General features: G+C 32.7%; 1 protein-coding gene across 10 annotated transcripts in view; it reads left to right on the forward strand.

Annotated features, from left to right (window-relative positions):
• DMD (dystrophin) overlaps positions 1 to 16,351 on the forward strand; it is a 2,399,796-nt gene that overhangs the window by 1,169,525 nt on the left and 1,213,920 nt on the right. For all 10 annotated transcript variants that reach the window (XM_007493357.3, XM_056797113.1, XM_056797116.1 and 7 more), the window contains one exon: positions 8,965 to 9,112. In XM_007493357.3, coding sequence (XP_007493419.2) covers positions 8,965 to 9,112 — 148 coding nt within the window. The remainder of the gene's footprint in view (positions 1 to 8,964; positions 9,113 to 16,351) is intronic.

The following is a 16,351-nucleotide window of genomic DNA, read 5'->3' on the forward strand; positions in this document are numbered from 1 at the left end:
GCTACATCAATTTCTAAAAATGGTATATTACATTTTTATATGCATTAAATTTGAATATAAAGTTCTATTATTGATATTAAATAGAATTATGCATAAAGCATATACTTCAAAATTCTAAGCAATACACAAATTGTATAAAACTTAATGTGATACAATGAAGGAAATATAATGAAATAATTACTATTTTCCACCAATTACCTACTTTTGATATTTTTCTCATTTAGAGCTATTCATTATGACATTTGATGTAATAATCAAATCAATCAATTTTTTACTTGCCAAATTTTTAGCATATTGTGGAATAAATAAAATATTGTAATTACAAACATATATATATTTAGTGTTTGGTGTTAGGTTGGCATAAACACCATGTGAGTTCTACCATACTTTGAGGAAAGAAATGGCATGAAGTATCTTAATCTGAATGCAAAAATACTCTATATACAAAAACAAAACATGCTTTTACACCTGTCCTTTTAAATATTTAAAATTTATACCATGTATTTTCATATTCTTTTAGTCTGTAAGTTCTTTGAAAGTAGGAACTTTTTATTTTTCTTTGTATCCTCAGTGCTTAGCATATTGCTAGGTACATAGTAACTGTTAATAAGTGTTTATTGACTGACTATTCAGGTGATTTATACCCACTGCTTCCTTCTCTGAGTCTGCTATATATGACCTTTGAATTCTCTTCTTCCTTTTCTACCAAGTGATGAGATTCAGAATCCTACTTGTCTTTAAGCAATGATTTGGTTCATTTACTTCTTCCTCTTTTTCATTAAGCCCTTTTCCTCTCTTGACAATTTTTATTTCTTTTTCCCCAGCTTAATTTGAAAGTAGACCCAAAGTAGCAGTATTAAGTACAAGATGATCTGGGGTTGTTTTTGTTTGTTTCCAAAAGAAAAACAAACCCGTTAATAATTAACATAATTACCAGCTCAGTCTCTGAATCCTAGTCCTTTTCCTGATAACCACTATTTCAACACATTATTCTCAGTGATCAATATAAAGTAGAAGTCTTGTTTTCCTAAATTAGTAACTTATTAATTTTATATGAAGAGAATGTTTAGACGAGTAAGTAATGTATGCCTCTTGGTATATTCTTATTATCTTCTTGTTAATCATTTAGTTTAAGGCATGTTCAACTCTTCATGACACTATTTGGGGTCTTTTTGGCAAAGATACTCAAGTGATTTGCTATAACATTTTCCATCTTATTACCCTACTATATATATATTTTTAAACCCTTACCTTCCATCTTGGAATCAATACTGTATATCAATACTGTTCCAAGGCAGAAGAGTGGTAAAGGCTAGGCAATGGGAGTCAAGTGACTTCCCCAGGGTCACACATCTGGGAAGTGTCTGAGGCCATATTTGAACCTAGAACCTCCTGGGCCTGATTCTCAATACACTGAGCTACTCAGCTGCCCCCATTTTTAAAAATTTATTTAAATTTATTTTATTTTTTAAAACCCTTACCTTCCATCTTAGAATCAATACTAGGTATTAGTCTTATGGCAGAAGAGTGGTAAGGGCTAGGCAATGGGGGTTAAGTGACATTCCCAAGGTCACACAGCAAGTCTCTGAGGTCGGATTTGAACCCAGAAACTACCATTTCTGGGCCTGACTCTCAATCCACTGAGCTATTCCACTGACCACATACCCAACTTCCCTCAAATTCACTGTCATACACTCTAGAAGTTTCATCCTAAAAGATTACTTCTTCCTAACTAGTTCTACTTCATCCTTATACTTCAGTAACCAGTTCCTTCTTATCTGTTAGAATTATATCCAAATTTTAGCTATTTTTTGATGTCCTCCTGTCTTAAAAAATAAATCAACCTGCTCTTGCCACAGGAAGAAGTGTATATCACTGAATTCCTTCATCATCATCTTTATGCCAGAAGTCAACAGTTTACCCAAGGAAGCTGGCTAATGAAACTAAATATTAAGAATTTTAAAGAGAAGCAGATCAATGAATTAGGCATAGAACTAAAAAAGTTAGAAAAAGAACTAATTAGCAATTCCCAATTATACACACAACTGGAAATCCTAAAAATAAAAAGAAATTAAAAAGATTGAAAGTCAGAAAAACATTGAATAAATAATACTAGAACCTGGTTTCATGATTTAAAAAAGTAATAAAATAGATAAACTATTGGTTAATTTTATTTTTTAAAGAAAGAAAACCAAATTATCTGTATCAAAAATGAAAAGTGTGAATTCAACACCAATGAAGATGACATTAGAGCAATTATTAGGAGATATTTTGGTTAATTATATGCCAAAAAAATCTAAAAATATATTTACAAAGATAACATTTGCCCAGGGAATTTAAAGACAAGAAAAAATTCATCCTGTCCCTTATCCTGTTGACCTTCTACCAAAGTAAAATAGATCAACTTTTAACATTGAGGTTGATAATACAACTTGAACTATTTGTAAGTGCCACTTGGATTCTAAGGCAGATTATAACCCATGTTGCTGCTACTGATAAATCTGTGATTGATTTAGCAACTAAAACTTAGAGATCAGTGGAGCAGGAGAAAACAGTGAGTTTCTTAGTTGCCTCATTTCATATAACTAGTCAAGTCAATTCACCATTAATCAATGAACCAAAGAATTCTCTGAATTAGCTGGAACAAATCTCAAATGAACCTAAATCGAATGTAAGCATCAAGATAGAAATTTCCTTATTTAGGAAAAATTTAATGTCCCTTATAGAAGTTTCAAGCCTGAGAACAAAAATTCATTGGAACAAATTAGAATATCTTCATTTAAAGAATCTTCTTTTTGGAAATAGTCCTTATTAACAACAATACTGTTTGATGGTCATTTGTGAATGACTTAAGTAGTATCAACAATGCAAGGATCCAGGACAACCTCAAGGGACTCATGATGAAAAAGGCTATCTACCACCCATAAAAAGAATTGATGGAGTCTGAATGCAGGTTGAATAATACCAGACTTCACTTTATTTCCTCCATGAATTTATCTCTGATGTAAATGATCTGTGTCTTACTTCACAGCATGAAGAATATGGAAATATATATTATATGAGTACCTATGTGTAGCCTATATCATAATATCTACTGTCTTGGGGAAGGAGATTATTTGAAGGGAGAGAATATAGATAATAAAATGTCAGAAAATGATTATTAAAAATTGTATCAACATTCTTTGGAAAAACAAAAAGAAAAGTGTCTTTATATTGGAGTTAATCCATTCCTGTAAAAATAACAATAAATTGATTCCTATAACCACTGAAGCAACAATCATCCCAATATAAATAAGCATTCCCAGGAAAATCATCAGGAAGCAAAAACATATCCATTTTACATTTTGAGAGTCTTGATTTTCTTGTAATGAGCTTGTTGTAATGTCCCAGAATGTTTTATTATTCTAGTGATAACTATGTTTTTCCTCATTTAAGTAGAGAAATAGCATTGTAAATGTTCTTAAGCATTTCAAATGGGAAAAAAAAAAACATGGATATGACTATATAAAACTTGAAATTTTCAATAAGACAAAATTACTTGTTCATCTGTAGGATTTAATATTTATTTCTTAATATATAAGTTGACTTTGGCATAGAAAATCCTAGTTCTTTTCTGAAGTAAGAATAGAAGACAAAATGTTAGCAATCCATTGGTTTTAATCATTGATTTCAACTGTATTGTTTTTAGTTACTAGTTTTCTAAGTCAAGAGATTTTTCTTATATTACCTTTGAACAATTCAAGTCTTCTGGCCTAGAGGAACTATGCTGATAGTGAAAGAACTGACAGGTAACCTTCCAGGGGAAGTCAGTGGCAGATAGGGAGACTTGGAGAGGTCCTTTGTAGAATATGGTCTACTTTTTTTCCTCCCTCCTACATCACTTAGATCATATTTTTATACCACCTTTAGTGCAGTAATGTACTGGAGCCCTCTTAAAACCATCATATTAAAACTTTAAGAATCATATTTCTGAATATAGATGATAAGCTCTAGAAAAAGAATAAATAACCCCAACAATGAAAATATAAAATGTTCGCATCAAATAAAATGGCTAGATATGGATATATTTTTCTGTAAACCCTGCTACTAGGGAATCTATGGCTGGTGGATTGTTTGAGCTCTGGAATATTTAGTTATGGTAGGCTAAGCCAAAGAGGTATCTGTTAAGTTAGGCACCAGTATGTTGAATTTGTGGGTTCTGGAGAGTCCCAGAATTCCTAAGTAGCCAAGTCAGAAACAAAGCTGTACAAAAGCCCTCTTGCTAATAATAATGGATTTAGGCCTGTAAATGTAATCTTTTACTGGTGGCTGAATTTCCATTTTGGGTAAGATATGGAGATCCAGGATAAAAAATAAAACAAACAAACAAAAACATGAAAAGAACAAAGGAAATGAATACAGCAATTATAATAACTTAAAGCTATTTTTGAATTTTATTTTCACTTAATTTTCTGCTAAATACGAAGTATCATTCTTGGAATGTTCAAAAGAAATAGTCTTGTAATTTGTTCAAAACTACCTGAATTATGTCCTTTAGAACTGTTGTCTTCTGCTGCTCTCAGTATTCATCTAGACACAAACCAAATTCCTTTTGTTTATCCCACCCAATTCTATTAATCAAACATTGTGTTACTGTCATATCATATTTACTCTAAGAGTAGGAATGTAATGTTCACTTGTCAAGATAAGTTCAGGAGCTCCCAGGTGTTCATCCCTTTATACCTTCCTTTTGGGAAAGGTAAATCTGTGCAGATAAGACTCTCAGTCAGGTAATCCCTCTCATTTTCATTACTTTGGGACAATTTTGACTCCTCTCTTTCCTTCACCTCTCATCTCTGATCAGCTACTAAATTTTGTTAAAATATTTTTTGAAGCATTTCTCATTTCTGTACCCAACAGGCCATATTGAAATCCAAATTGAACTATTTCAGCAGTGCTTTAAAAGTCTTCGCACGTCTATCCTTTCTCTCCTCAAATCCATCATTTATATTATTGCCAACATCTTTCTTATGCAGAAATCTGGTCAATTTTCCTTTAAAGGGTACTTTTGATTTTTAAATAAATCACAAATTTGCCTAACTGGCATAAAGCACCCTCAATAATCTGGCATCACTCTAATTTCCTAGGATGATCTCTTATTAGTCTTCCTCCTCTGTAAAAATAGTCCCCTTTGTGTTTTCTTTTTAGGCCATTCATTTTGATGGAAAGTTCTTCACTGCTTTCTCTCTGTGTTGAAATGTTTCTCATAATTTAACATTCAATTCAATTGTCACTTCTTGTATGAAGCTTTCTCTGTTTCCCCCTACAAAACTCACAGAAATGTAGTCTGCAATTCTAATGTATTTCTACATTATATTATCTTTGTTTATGGTTTATCCTCCAACTGGGCTTTAAGCTCCATGAGAACAAGAACTTACTAAATCTTTTATTTCCCCTGATACCTAGCATTGAGCTCTTCCCTCCCAAGTATATAGTAAATATATGAAAAAATGATAGCAATGAATGATAGAAAGAAAAGTCAACTTCAGATAGAGGAAGCAATAACTACATGAAGTTAAATTCTGAGCTTTGTAAATCATCTCTATCCATATCTCTATTCATCTGACCTACATCATATCAATGTGCTAAATATTTCATTTTTTTCACTATCATTATGCATTATCAGATATGACAATGACATAATGACTTACTAACACTGGTTGGATATTTGGTGAGCTTATAGTAACATGCTTTTATTTTCCTACAAAGATTATTTTTGCTTCATTCATTTTGATAGTATACTTTGCTGTGGGATTAAGTGTCATTTTCTCCCCTTCCTAGCTGGAGAAATTGAGTGTTTGTCCAAAGGAATATATTATTTATAAGTTAATAAAATGATATCTTGTTCAGGTGAAAGAGTTCAATATAATTGAACCATATTTAACTTCCAAATTTTGTAAAGAACTCAACACAATGCCCTACCTTTTGACATTGTATCTTTTGAAGATGATAAAGGAGAATAAAGCCTCCACCTAGATTTGGTTAAATAGCCTAATAGTTTTTTTAATAAAATTAATTTTTTGCTATTATCATAACTCAGGATATTCAAATTAATGCAGAGTTTTGATATAAATCTCTTAGGTTTAATATATAAAAAATCTAAATGTTTAGAAATCTGTGTAGCAGATATGTTCTGACCTCATCACTCATAGCCAATCTAGCTTTATCTCCTCCTTGGAATTCTAGGAGTGACCCTAATGAGTTGGGATAATTGTTCTCTGATTCTATTAGACTGAGCCTTTATTCTTTTCCTGGTGTATTGTCCCAACAGTTTTAGCTACCAGTGAATAGCACCCAGTTTCATTTTGTTTTGTGATTCAGTTGTTTCATTGTGTCTGAGGCTTTGTGACCCCATGGGCCATAATTATCCATGGGATTTTCTTAACAAGGACAGGATAGTGGTTTGCCATTTACTTCTCCAATGGATCCTTTTGTTCAGGCAATCAGAGGTTAAATGTTTTGCCCTGAGTCATATTGCTAAGAAGTGTCTGAGGTCATATTTGAACTCAGGTCTTCTTGACTCTAGGTCCAGTACTCTATCCATTTAGCCATTTAGCTGCCTCCTTATTTCATTTTACCACGTTTCATCAATTACCTTTAAAAAGAGATATTTGCTCTATAGAAGGCAAAATACACAAAGAGATATTTGCTCTATAGAAGGCAAAATACACAGCTTTATTAGGGTAAAGACCTGAAGTCTCTTTATAGATTTTTTATCACAAGACATTATGTCAGAAAGTAGCCACATGAAAAGAAGTCAATTGAGAAAGAAAAACAGAGAGAGAGAGAGACAGAGACAGAGAGAGAGAGAGAGAAATTCAAATAAGAAAAATGCTAAAGAAAACAATTTAGCCAGTCAAAAAAGTTCTTCTTTGACAAGTTTAGGACATTAAAACCAGTTGCAAAATATTTAAGAATGATACAAAGTCTCTCTGAAGAACTTCTGTCAGACATCATCATAAGTTTTCAAGATTGCATGTTCATAACAATTGGGCTTGATGCCCAGTTCCTTATTACATCTGAAAGGGATTCACATGTAGAGAATCATATGATGCAATTGTTTGTAATGAACTAAACCACCATAGATTCCTAAAAACAGAGATCATTTTTAGAGTTTTGGTTCCTTGTTTATTTGGGGTCTGAAGAAGCCTGATAAGGCTGACCAAATCAAAATTTGAACCCTTTCTTAGGCTGTACTTCAAGCTTAAGATGGCCCCAAAATTTCCCCGATGTTTCCTCTGTTCTAAATATGGATGACCAGTTAGATGCGTCTTGATGGTTTCATCTTCTGAATCATAAGCTCATTGTACTAAATGAGTCTCTTTAGTATCCTAATTAAAAATGTTAGTGGATACAATAAAAAATAAAGGGTAAAGGGAGACTCACTGCCCAGCTCACACTATACTATAACCAATTAGTTGGTTAATTGCCTACATCTAAACCTAGCATATGAATTAGACATAATTTGTCTTCATAGCCCCTAGATGCCTAAGGATCTTAATGAAAACACTTTCAGTATTACCATGGACTCAAAGCAGACTTTATTTTAGAAGTTGATTTTGCTTCCCAAATCCTTTTAAATTAGAATTAAATGAATGACTACCCAAACAATTTTATGTAATATAATACTATCAAATTTGGGGAGGACTCAAAACAAAACAAAACATTCTTCACTGGGAAGAAAAACACTATAAAGTAATTTTATTCCTTCCAGAAATGGTTTCAAATTGAAAGGGAAACCTTTTCGAGTTCTAGTCATTTCCCATTCAATGAAGACTATTCCTTTAACAATTCAATAAAAGTTTAATGAGCACTTAAAAATGTGCAGGGTACCATGCTAGGACTGGGAATTTTTTAAATGATATGAAAAACAATGCTTGCTCTCAAGGAACTTATACTCTATTACCAGATATAACATATAAATAAATAAATGCAAATTATTTTAATTTTTAAAAACTTATTTTCCCCAATTACATGTAAAAAAACATTTTTAAGCATTCAATTTTTTTTTAATTTTGAGTTCTAAATTCTCTCTCACCTTTCTACTCTTTCTTCCTCACTCCCTCCAATCCCTTCCCCATCCCTGAGATGGTAAACAGTGTTATTCTGGTTCTGCTCACTTCACTTTGCATCAGTTCATGTAAGTCATCCTGCTCACCATTTCATATAGCACAGTAGTGTTCTTTATATATATATATATATATATTTATATACCACAAATTGTTCAGTAATTCTCTAATTGATGAAGGACAACCCTCAATTTTCAATTCTTTGGTACTACAAAAAGAGAGCTATAATAAATACTTTTGTACAAATAGGTCTTTAAAAAGTAATTTTAGCAGGACGAGATTACAATTAATGAAGAAGAATCAGGATAGATTCCCATAGGAGGTAATACCTCAACCAAGCCATGAAGATCACATAAAAAATAATTGTTGTTCTGGAGTCAGAGTACCTGGGCCTAATCCTATCTCTAATGTTCATTTAAACGCAGGGTGGTTTTGTAGAGAACTAGAATCAAGCAGGATGCCTTTAGTCTAAGTCCTTCCTCCCAAATGAATTAACTGTCTGACACTAGGCAAGTAACTTCACCTCTCAGTTTACTTGTCTATAAAATAAACAGTTTGGACTTAATGCCCTCTAAGGCCACTTTCAGTGATCTCATGATAGAAGCTAAGGGTTACTAAAGAGGTAACATTGAGAATAGCCTATATCCCATGAACAGGAAACAAAGGCAGAAGGTGGGAGATAAAATGTTGAGTTCTTGAGAGAGAAAATGGGCTTCTCTTTAGGGGACAAAATAAAAGTAAAATACCTAAGCATAAGGTACTAGAATCGTGTCTTTGTCCATGGAATCAATAACTACAAAATGTTTTTATTCATAAGATCCATTTCATTCTCGTTGCTTCTATTTTTCACTTCTAGGAGATTTGACAGATCGGTGGAAAAATGGCGACGTTTTCATTATGATATGAAGATATTTAATCAATGGTTAACAGAAGCAGAACAGTTTCTGGATAAGACTAAGCATCCTGATAACTTAGACCATGCTAAATATAGATGGTACCTTAAGGTAGGTCTTGAGAAGTCTATTTCTCCATATTTTCTCTCTTTCATTTTTCAAGGCACTGAGACTAATTACTCTGAATTCTGGTATCTTTTAAACTCATTCAAGTTCAGACTTGGCAGGGTGCCATAACCAGAAATTCTGATGTTTTTGCTAGATCCTGAGCTATATTCAGTGTAATTTTGTTATAATGTTAGCAGAGGGACAAGGTTAAAAGTAAGGTTGTAGGTTTTCCATGTTATAGCAAGAAATACATGTTGCGTAGGGCAATATCCCGGGAATCTTTTGCCTGTATAAATAATCTATGGCAGTGTGAAATTTTATAACAGGTATTAGGGTGAGGTGTCTGCTTTACATTGGAATATAATTTGTGAAAGAAGCTTTTATAGCATACTTAGCAATTATATATTATACAGAAAGCTGGTTATAATTATAGCTCAGTTCTCATAAAAATGGTGATGTTACAATATGTTTTTATATACCATCTGATTTCTGAAATAGTAACTGCTAAAATGATGTAAATTCAACTAATTATATTTACTTTATGGTTTCTTTTGGTGGAGAATAGAAAATATGTTAGTACAATTTTATCTTCTCGAGTCTCAAATATGTTAATAAACATAATTTGGATTAAGTAGCTTCACAATGAAGGTTATGAACTATTTGACGTAAGTATAAAGTGTTTTATTTTAAAATATTGTTTAAGTACATTTTAACTCAAGCTATTCATGTAGCAGTTTATCAAAAAATATAAGAATTGTGGACTTTTGGTGAATCACAGAAAATGTTCATTAAAAACAAATTAGGGATGTGGTTTCTAACCTAATCTAGGATGAGAACTCCTTTTTGATATACATTTTTTTAAAATCAGTACATTTTATTCATTGAGATAATATGTAGCAATTGAAACTTTATTATCAAAATTTCAGTAAGGCTTTTAAATGCATCTATATTTTAGTGAACAAAATAACTTTTATTTACTATTAATAATAGGCATGATTTATGTAGCACCTTAAAGTTTGCCAAGTATTTTATATTTGTTAATACAATTGATCTTCATAATGACTCTGTGCGGTAGGTGCTATTATTATCCCCATTTTACAGATAAGGAAACCAAGGCATAAAAAGGCTAAGTGATTTGCCTGGTCTTGGAATTAGTATATGAGACATTAATTGGGCTCAAGTCTTCTTCACTCCAAGTCCTGTCTTCTATCCACAGTACCACCTTGCTGCCCCAGGTCTTATTTGAATGGTACATATATATGCACAGTCATGCTGTCTATTCTCTTGGTACTTTACATATGAACTCAAAGGTATCTTAAAATAACACTGTAGTCCCCCAAGATTTGGAAGCCCCTCTATTAAATAATTATATTATTGACTAGAAATTAAATCAGAATAATAGTAATAAAGTTAAAGATTGTAACTTTCTAGTATCAAGCAAATTAGAAGTAGTAAGTACTGCTAGGACTCTTTGTATACCTCCTATACCTGTTTGTTAAGAAATTAAACAACTTTACAATTTGATCACTATCAATTATAGACAGAAAATGAACAGAGATACTCAGTGATTAAATGGCAACTAGGTGGTAAATATTTATTATGTGGTAATATGGATAGAGTGCTAGGACTGGAATCGGTAAGACATGAGTTCAGTATTAGCCTCAGACACTAAATGTGTGATCTAGGTGAGTCAGCCTCTGCTTGCCTCAGTTTTCTCATCTTGCAGGGTTGTCGTGAGGATTAAATGAGATAATAATTTTTGAAGTGTTTAGCATGAAGTGCTATATAAATGTTAATAACAATGATGAATGAATAGGGGGGAAAAGCATATAAATGTATGAGCTCCTCCTTTGGGAAAAGTATTTTGCTCATTTCTGGGACTATAAATACAAAATGCTAACAGGCTCTGCCAACAAAGTGTTTATGTTCTAACGGGGAAAGGCAACCCATGAAGAGGAGTGCTGGTCAAAGCTTAATGCATTGGTCTGGAAAATTAAAGGGTTAATGAAGGCATCCCATGCAGCAAGAAAGACAGAGTTGATTTGATCATGATTTTTAGAAAGGAAATGGTAACCTCAGTATAAGGCAACTGATGAATCTCTGAAGGAATAAGCCAAAGAGCAGGGGCAAAGTAAAGCTTCATTAGAGCTTTGTCTGAAGTAGTGGTCAAGGAAAGACAGTCAGAAATCAGGAGAACTGCCAGGACAGCAGACTCTCCAGTGAAAGAAGGCAAAAAGATGATGAGAGAATATTATGAATGTAACAGAATATCATTGTGCAATAAGAAATTATTAATATAAGAAATTAAGAGAAAATGAAGAGATTTGTATTGACTGATGAAAGTGAAAATAAACAAAACCAAAAAGAACAATTGACCTGATGAATAAAGCAATGTAAATTTAAAAAAATTATTAAAAATCTGAGCCAGTAATACCTGGTCCTGGGGTGCCTGAGCCTGGTGGATCGCTTGAGTTTTGACATTCTGAACAACAATGGGCTAAGATAATTCAGTGTGCCTCAAAAGGCTGGGGTCTCTGGCCACCAGGTTGCTTAAACAGGGGTAACCCTACCTGTATTGGAACAGGAGGAGGTCAAAGATTCCTTGCCGATTATCTGGATAAAGTGTGGGATCTGTAGTGAGTGACTGCTCACTTCCCACCTAGACTACCTGGAAGATATAAGGAGTTTCAGAATAAAACAATACAGACATAAATACATAAAAACACACACAAATACAAAATGATTAAAAAGAAACCAATTAAAAATCAGCAATAATTCTGGAGAATAGATAATAAAACATAACTACCTCCTTAGAGCAGAGATGTGAGGGATTCTGAGGTAGAAGGTTGTTTATAGTATCAGATATAATCTGAGAATCATGTGTTTTTGCTCAGTTTATTTTTGTTAGTCTCAAGGAAGAGCTCATTCTGAAGTGGGAAGAATTTCCCTTCCTTGCCTGCATAAGATAATTTTGGTGTAAAGATAAAAAATGACATCACTAAAATGTATTTTTAAAAGAAAAAAATGGAGATATCTGCTTTCTCCTATAATGATTTGAACATCAACGAACACTTGGGAAAGCTTTAGTCTTATTGTTAAAGGACCTGGATTTCAATACCTTTGGGCAAATCATTTAAGCACCTTGAGCTATAGTTTCCTCTTATGGAAAAAGATCATGACCTATGAGATACCTTCCAGCTCCAGATATGATCCTATGAGACATATCCAATTAACATTTGTCTTCCAAAGTCAGAGAAATTCAGTATATTCTAGTTTTCTATTGGATTATAGACAGAAAAGGAAACCCAGAAGAGAGGGCAATAAAAAATAAAATTCTATGATATTTAGATATTTGGTTAAAAATTCTGTTCTAAACTTCAAAGTTAAAACCTCACTCCAAATAAAACAATATGAAAGACTTTGGATTTATCACCAAAATTATAGATATATTTTCAAAGAATCCTACTCTGCAAAGATATGTGCATTAATTTTCCCCTAACAGATAAAGCAATGAGAAAATACTGCTGTGTTTTATTTTCAATTTTTAAGTGAAAAGGTCAGATAGCTAATCATTGTAAGTACCAAACATTTCATTCTTTCCCAGGGCTGGCAGAATTCTGGCAATAGTTTATTTTTTACTGACTGCTTGCTGGGCAGCATTATCAGTCATGTACTTTTGAATCATAATTTAGCTTTGGATGTAGTGAAGAATAATGGATGTGTATTTTGTAGGATGAGTAACACAAGAATAGATTTCTTAAAATTGACCTTTCCAATACGTTTTTGCAGATTGATATACATTCATAAATACTGAACTTATCATCATTTATATAGACAAACCATGCCCATGTGTGTTGAATACATATCAGTACATATATACATATATCACACTCATATAATACATATCAGCAACCCTTCTTTAACTTACAAAGTCTCTGAGAGTAGCCTGAAACCCTGAGAGATCAAATGATTTCTCCCTTGCTATCATTATGTGTCAGGAATAGAACTTGAACTCAGGTCATCTTTCTTCTTTACTCAAAGACCAGGATTGATGAAGAATAAATTTTAAAGCATGCAACATAAATTTTGCCTACTGAGAAATAGCAACAGACAAGATAAATGGCATTCAGGAGCTGGAAGATGACTAACTCAGCAAAAGACCCAACCAGCTTATTAAGAAAGAAGAAAGAATTGGGAAATACCACGTGTTATGAAAGATGACTTGTTTCCAATCAGAAAATAGATTTTATAACTACTTAGAGAAAGCATAGCATAAGGGAGAGAGAACTATACTTGGAATTGGAATTTGGATCTTTCTAATTTCATTTTTTCAATCACTTAAATAATTTCAATGAACCTCATTTATCTCATATGTAAAATGGAAATAACACTTGTAACACCTATCCCACAGTCTTATTGGGAGACTTTTCATCAGGTGTTACAGCTTCTCTTATATGGATATCAAAAAACTATCAGTGGATTTGAAGGCAATGAAGCTTCAGTTCATTCATATTTGTATTTAATGCAAAAAGTATTATCTATCAAGCTCAGCTTTTAGAAGAAGAAATGTATGTCCTAGAGCTCACTTGCATCATTCAAAGATAGAAAATCAAGCCTGGCATGTTCCTCTGTTCCACTATAGTTCTATCTTTTTCTTCTTTTGCTAACATATCTACTTCTGGGTGGATGACAAAGTTACATAGAAAACTTGACATAATTCTTTCCAAGCTAGGTATGTAAAGTAAACCGATTAGTCTGTTCTCTTTCTTCCATTTGTCATTTTTCTAGAAATAAAAGTTATAAAGCCTGTTATGTACTTCAAAAAAGCATGAAGAATTATGGGAAGAATGTTCTATCCTCTTTACAGGCTGCACAAATCAACTATTTCTTGAATGTTCTTCAATAATGATCTTCTTAAGTGATTAACCTCCATATTCACATACAAAGTTAATATTATCAGTGAGAGGTCATTGCCTACAACATGAGTGGAAGCTCTTAAAATTTATCTGTTATTTCTATTACCTTCTTGTTTTATTTTAGTTTAACATTCTTTCATATAGAGCAGCAGTGTGATATATTTGATAGAAAACCATCCTTAGAGAGTTACTGAAGACAGGTAGTTGGTGCAGTGGATGGAGCACTGGACCTTGAAGTCAGGAAGACCTTAGTTCCAATCTGGTCATGGACATTTCCTAATTGTGTGAACCAGGACAAGCCACCTAACCCTGTTTGCCTCCATTCTTCATCTGTAAAATGAACGGGAGAAGAAAATGGCACATCTCTCTAATAACTTTGCCAAGAAAACCCCAAAAGCAGTAATGAAGAGTTGGACACAACCGTTAACAATTGCTTCAAGTGTTGCCATAAAAATATGTTGACTTTATGACCTTGGGCAAGTCACTTAAACACTCTTTGCTCTCATCTAGGAGTTCTCCGGTTGTACTCTGGATATCTTGTCAGGGGAATCTTTGAGGTCAAAACTATTTTCACTATTAAGGATTTAAGTAATATCAACAAAACAAATTATTTCAGGCTATAGGAAGATTTTGTGACCAATATAGTCATGACAGCTAGTGGGGAAAGAATCATTAATTTTACAAGCTACATAAAATGCCCAGGATTTGATTGCTAAGTGCTTGTAGATTTGTAATAATAATAATAATTGTAATAATAATATTAATAAAATAAGAAGAAATGATGAAAATAACCATAATAATAGCTAGCACATTTAATTATTTATTTATTTATTTGTTTGTTTGTTTATTAAAGCACACTTAAACAGTTTATTTAAAATGGTACTAATATTTTCAGGACACCCTTCTTCCAGGTTTTCAAAAGCACATAACATACATCACCTCAGTTGATCTTTAAAATGCCATAAAGTAAGTAGTACAGTTATTATTATCAGTTTACATATAAGAAAATAAATAATACAGAGAAGTAAAACAACTTGCTCATGGAATCAGAAGTAGAATTTGAACTCAGTTTCCTATTGATTCTAAGTCCAACATTATGGCTAGGGCAGCTTTTTATTATCAACAAAGACTTTTGGGAAGAAAATATTTTAAAGGCAGATAGATGTTACAGTGAATTGAGTAATCAAGTTCCAATCCCAACTCCAAACACTTAAAAACTTCATGACTCTGGGAAAGTTACCTAATCTATGACTAATTTAGTTTCTTCATTTGTAAAATGGTATTATGTTTGTAAAATATTTTGCAAGCTTTACAATGCTATATAAATGCAAATTATTATTATGCACTAATAATAATATCTAAGACATCTCCAAGAGACTCATTATTAAAAAAAGACTCTCCACTGCCCTAGAAGGAACTGGTGGAATCTAAATGGAAACTGAAATGTACCATTATTCATTATATTTCTTCAATGAATTTTTCTCATGTGTAAGCAATATGAGTCTTCTTTCTTTAGCATGGATGAACATGGAAATATGTGTTGTATGTTAGCACATATGCAGCCTATATCATATCACCTGCTGTCTTAGAGAGAGAGGAGAGGTGGAATAGAGGCAGAGAATCAAGATCACAAAATGTCAGGAAATGATTATTAAAAATTGTATCAACATGAAATCTAAAAAAAAAATTAAAGAACTCATAATATTAGTATTATTAAGGATGAAACTTTAGAGCGGATTTTTCCAGGTTAGTTGAGGAAACTCCCTCCAAACAGGTAGACACCTTCCCTGTAATTTAGAGAGTTACCTAGAGTACTGAGGGTAAATGATATGCCCAGGGGTACAGTTGGTATCTGTCAAAATAATACTTAAATCCAGGTCTTTCTGGTTTTGAGGCTAGTTTTCTATCTACTATGCTCTGCTGCCTCTCTCCCTTGGGAATGTATAGCTAATAAATGAAACTGACGGAAACGATAAAATCCCCATTTGGCGTAGCATTTAAAAGAGCTGAACATCCTGTCTCTTATTAGAATGGGAGCTTGTTTATTTTATGAGACCCTGCTGCTTAATGAACCACATTCACAATTAACAGGACTTATTTGACAATGCTTTCATGTGTAGGCATAAGACCTTGTATTTATAATAAAACATATTCAGACAAGCTGTAGGAAATAAACAGAATATGATCATTCTCGATGGAACTTTTTAGGTCTTAAAGTCAATACTTATAAAAATAAATACAAGGAGGGAAACTACAATATGCTGTGGTGACATGAGTCAACTGCCTTTTTCTAGGCATAAGGTAGCTGTGTTAGTGCAAGTTAATT

The sequence above is a fragment of the Monodelphis domestica genome, chromosome 4 (assembly GCF_027887165.1).
Source record: "Monodelphis domestica isolate mMonDom1 chromosome 4, mMonDom1.pri, whole genome shotgun sequence".
Taxonomy (NCBI): Eukaryota; Metazoa; Chordata; class Mammalia; order Didelphimorphia; family Didelphidae; genus Monodelphis; species Monodelphis domestica.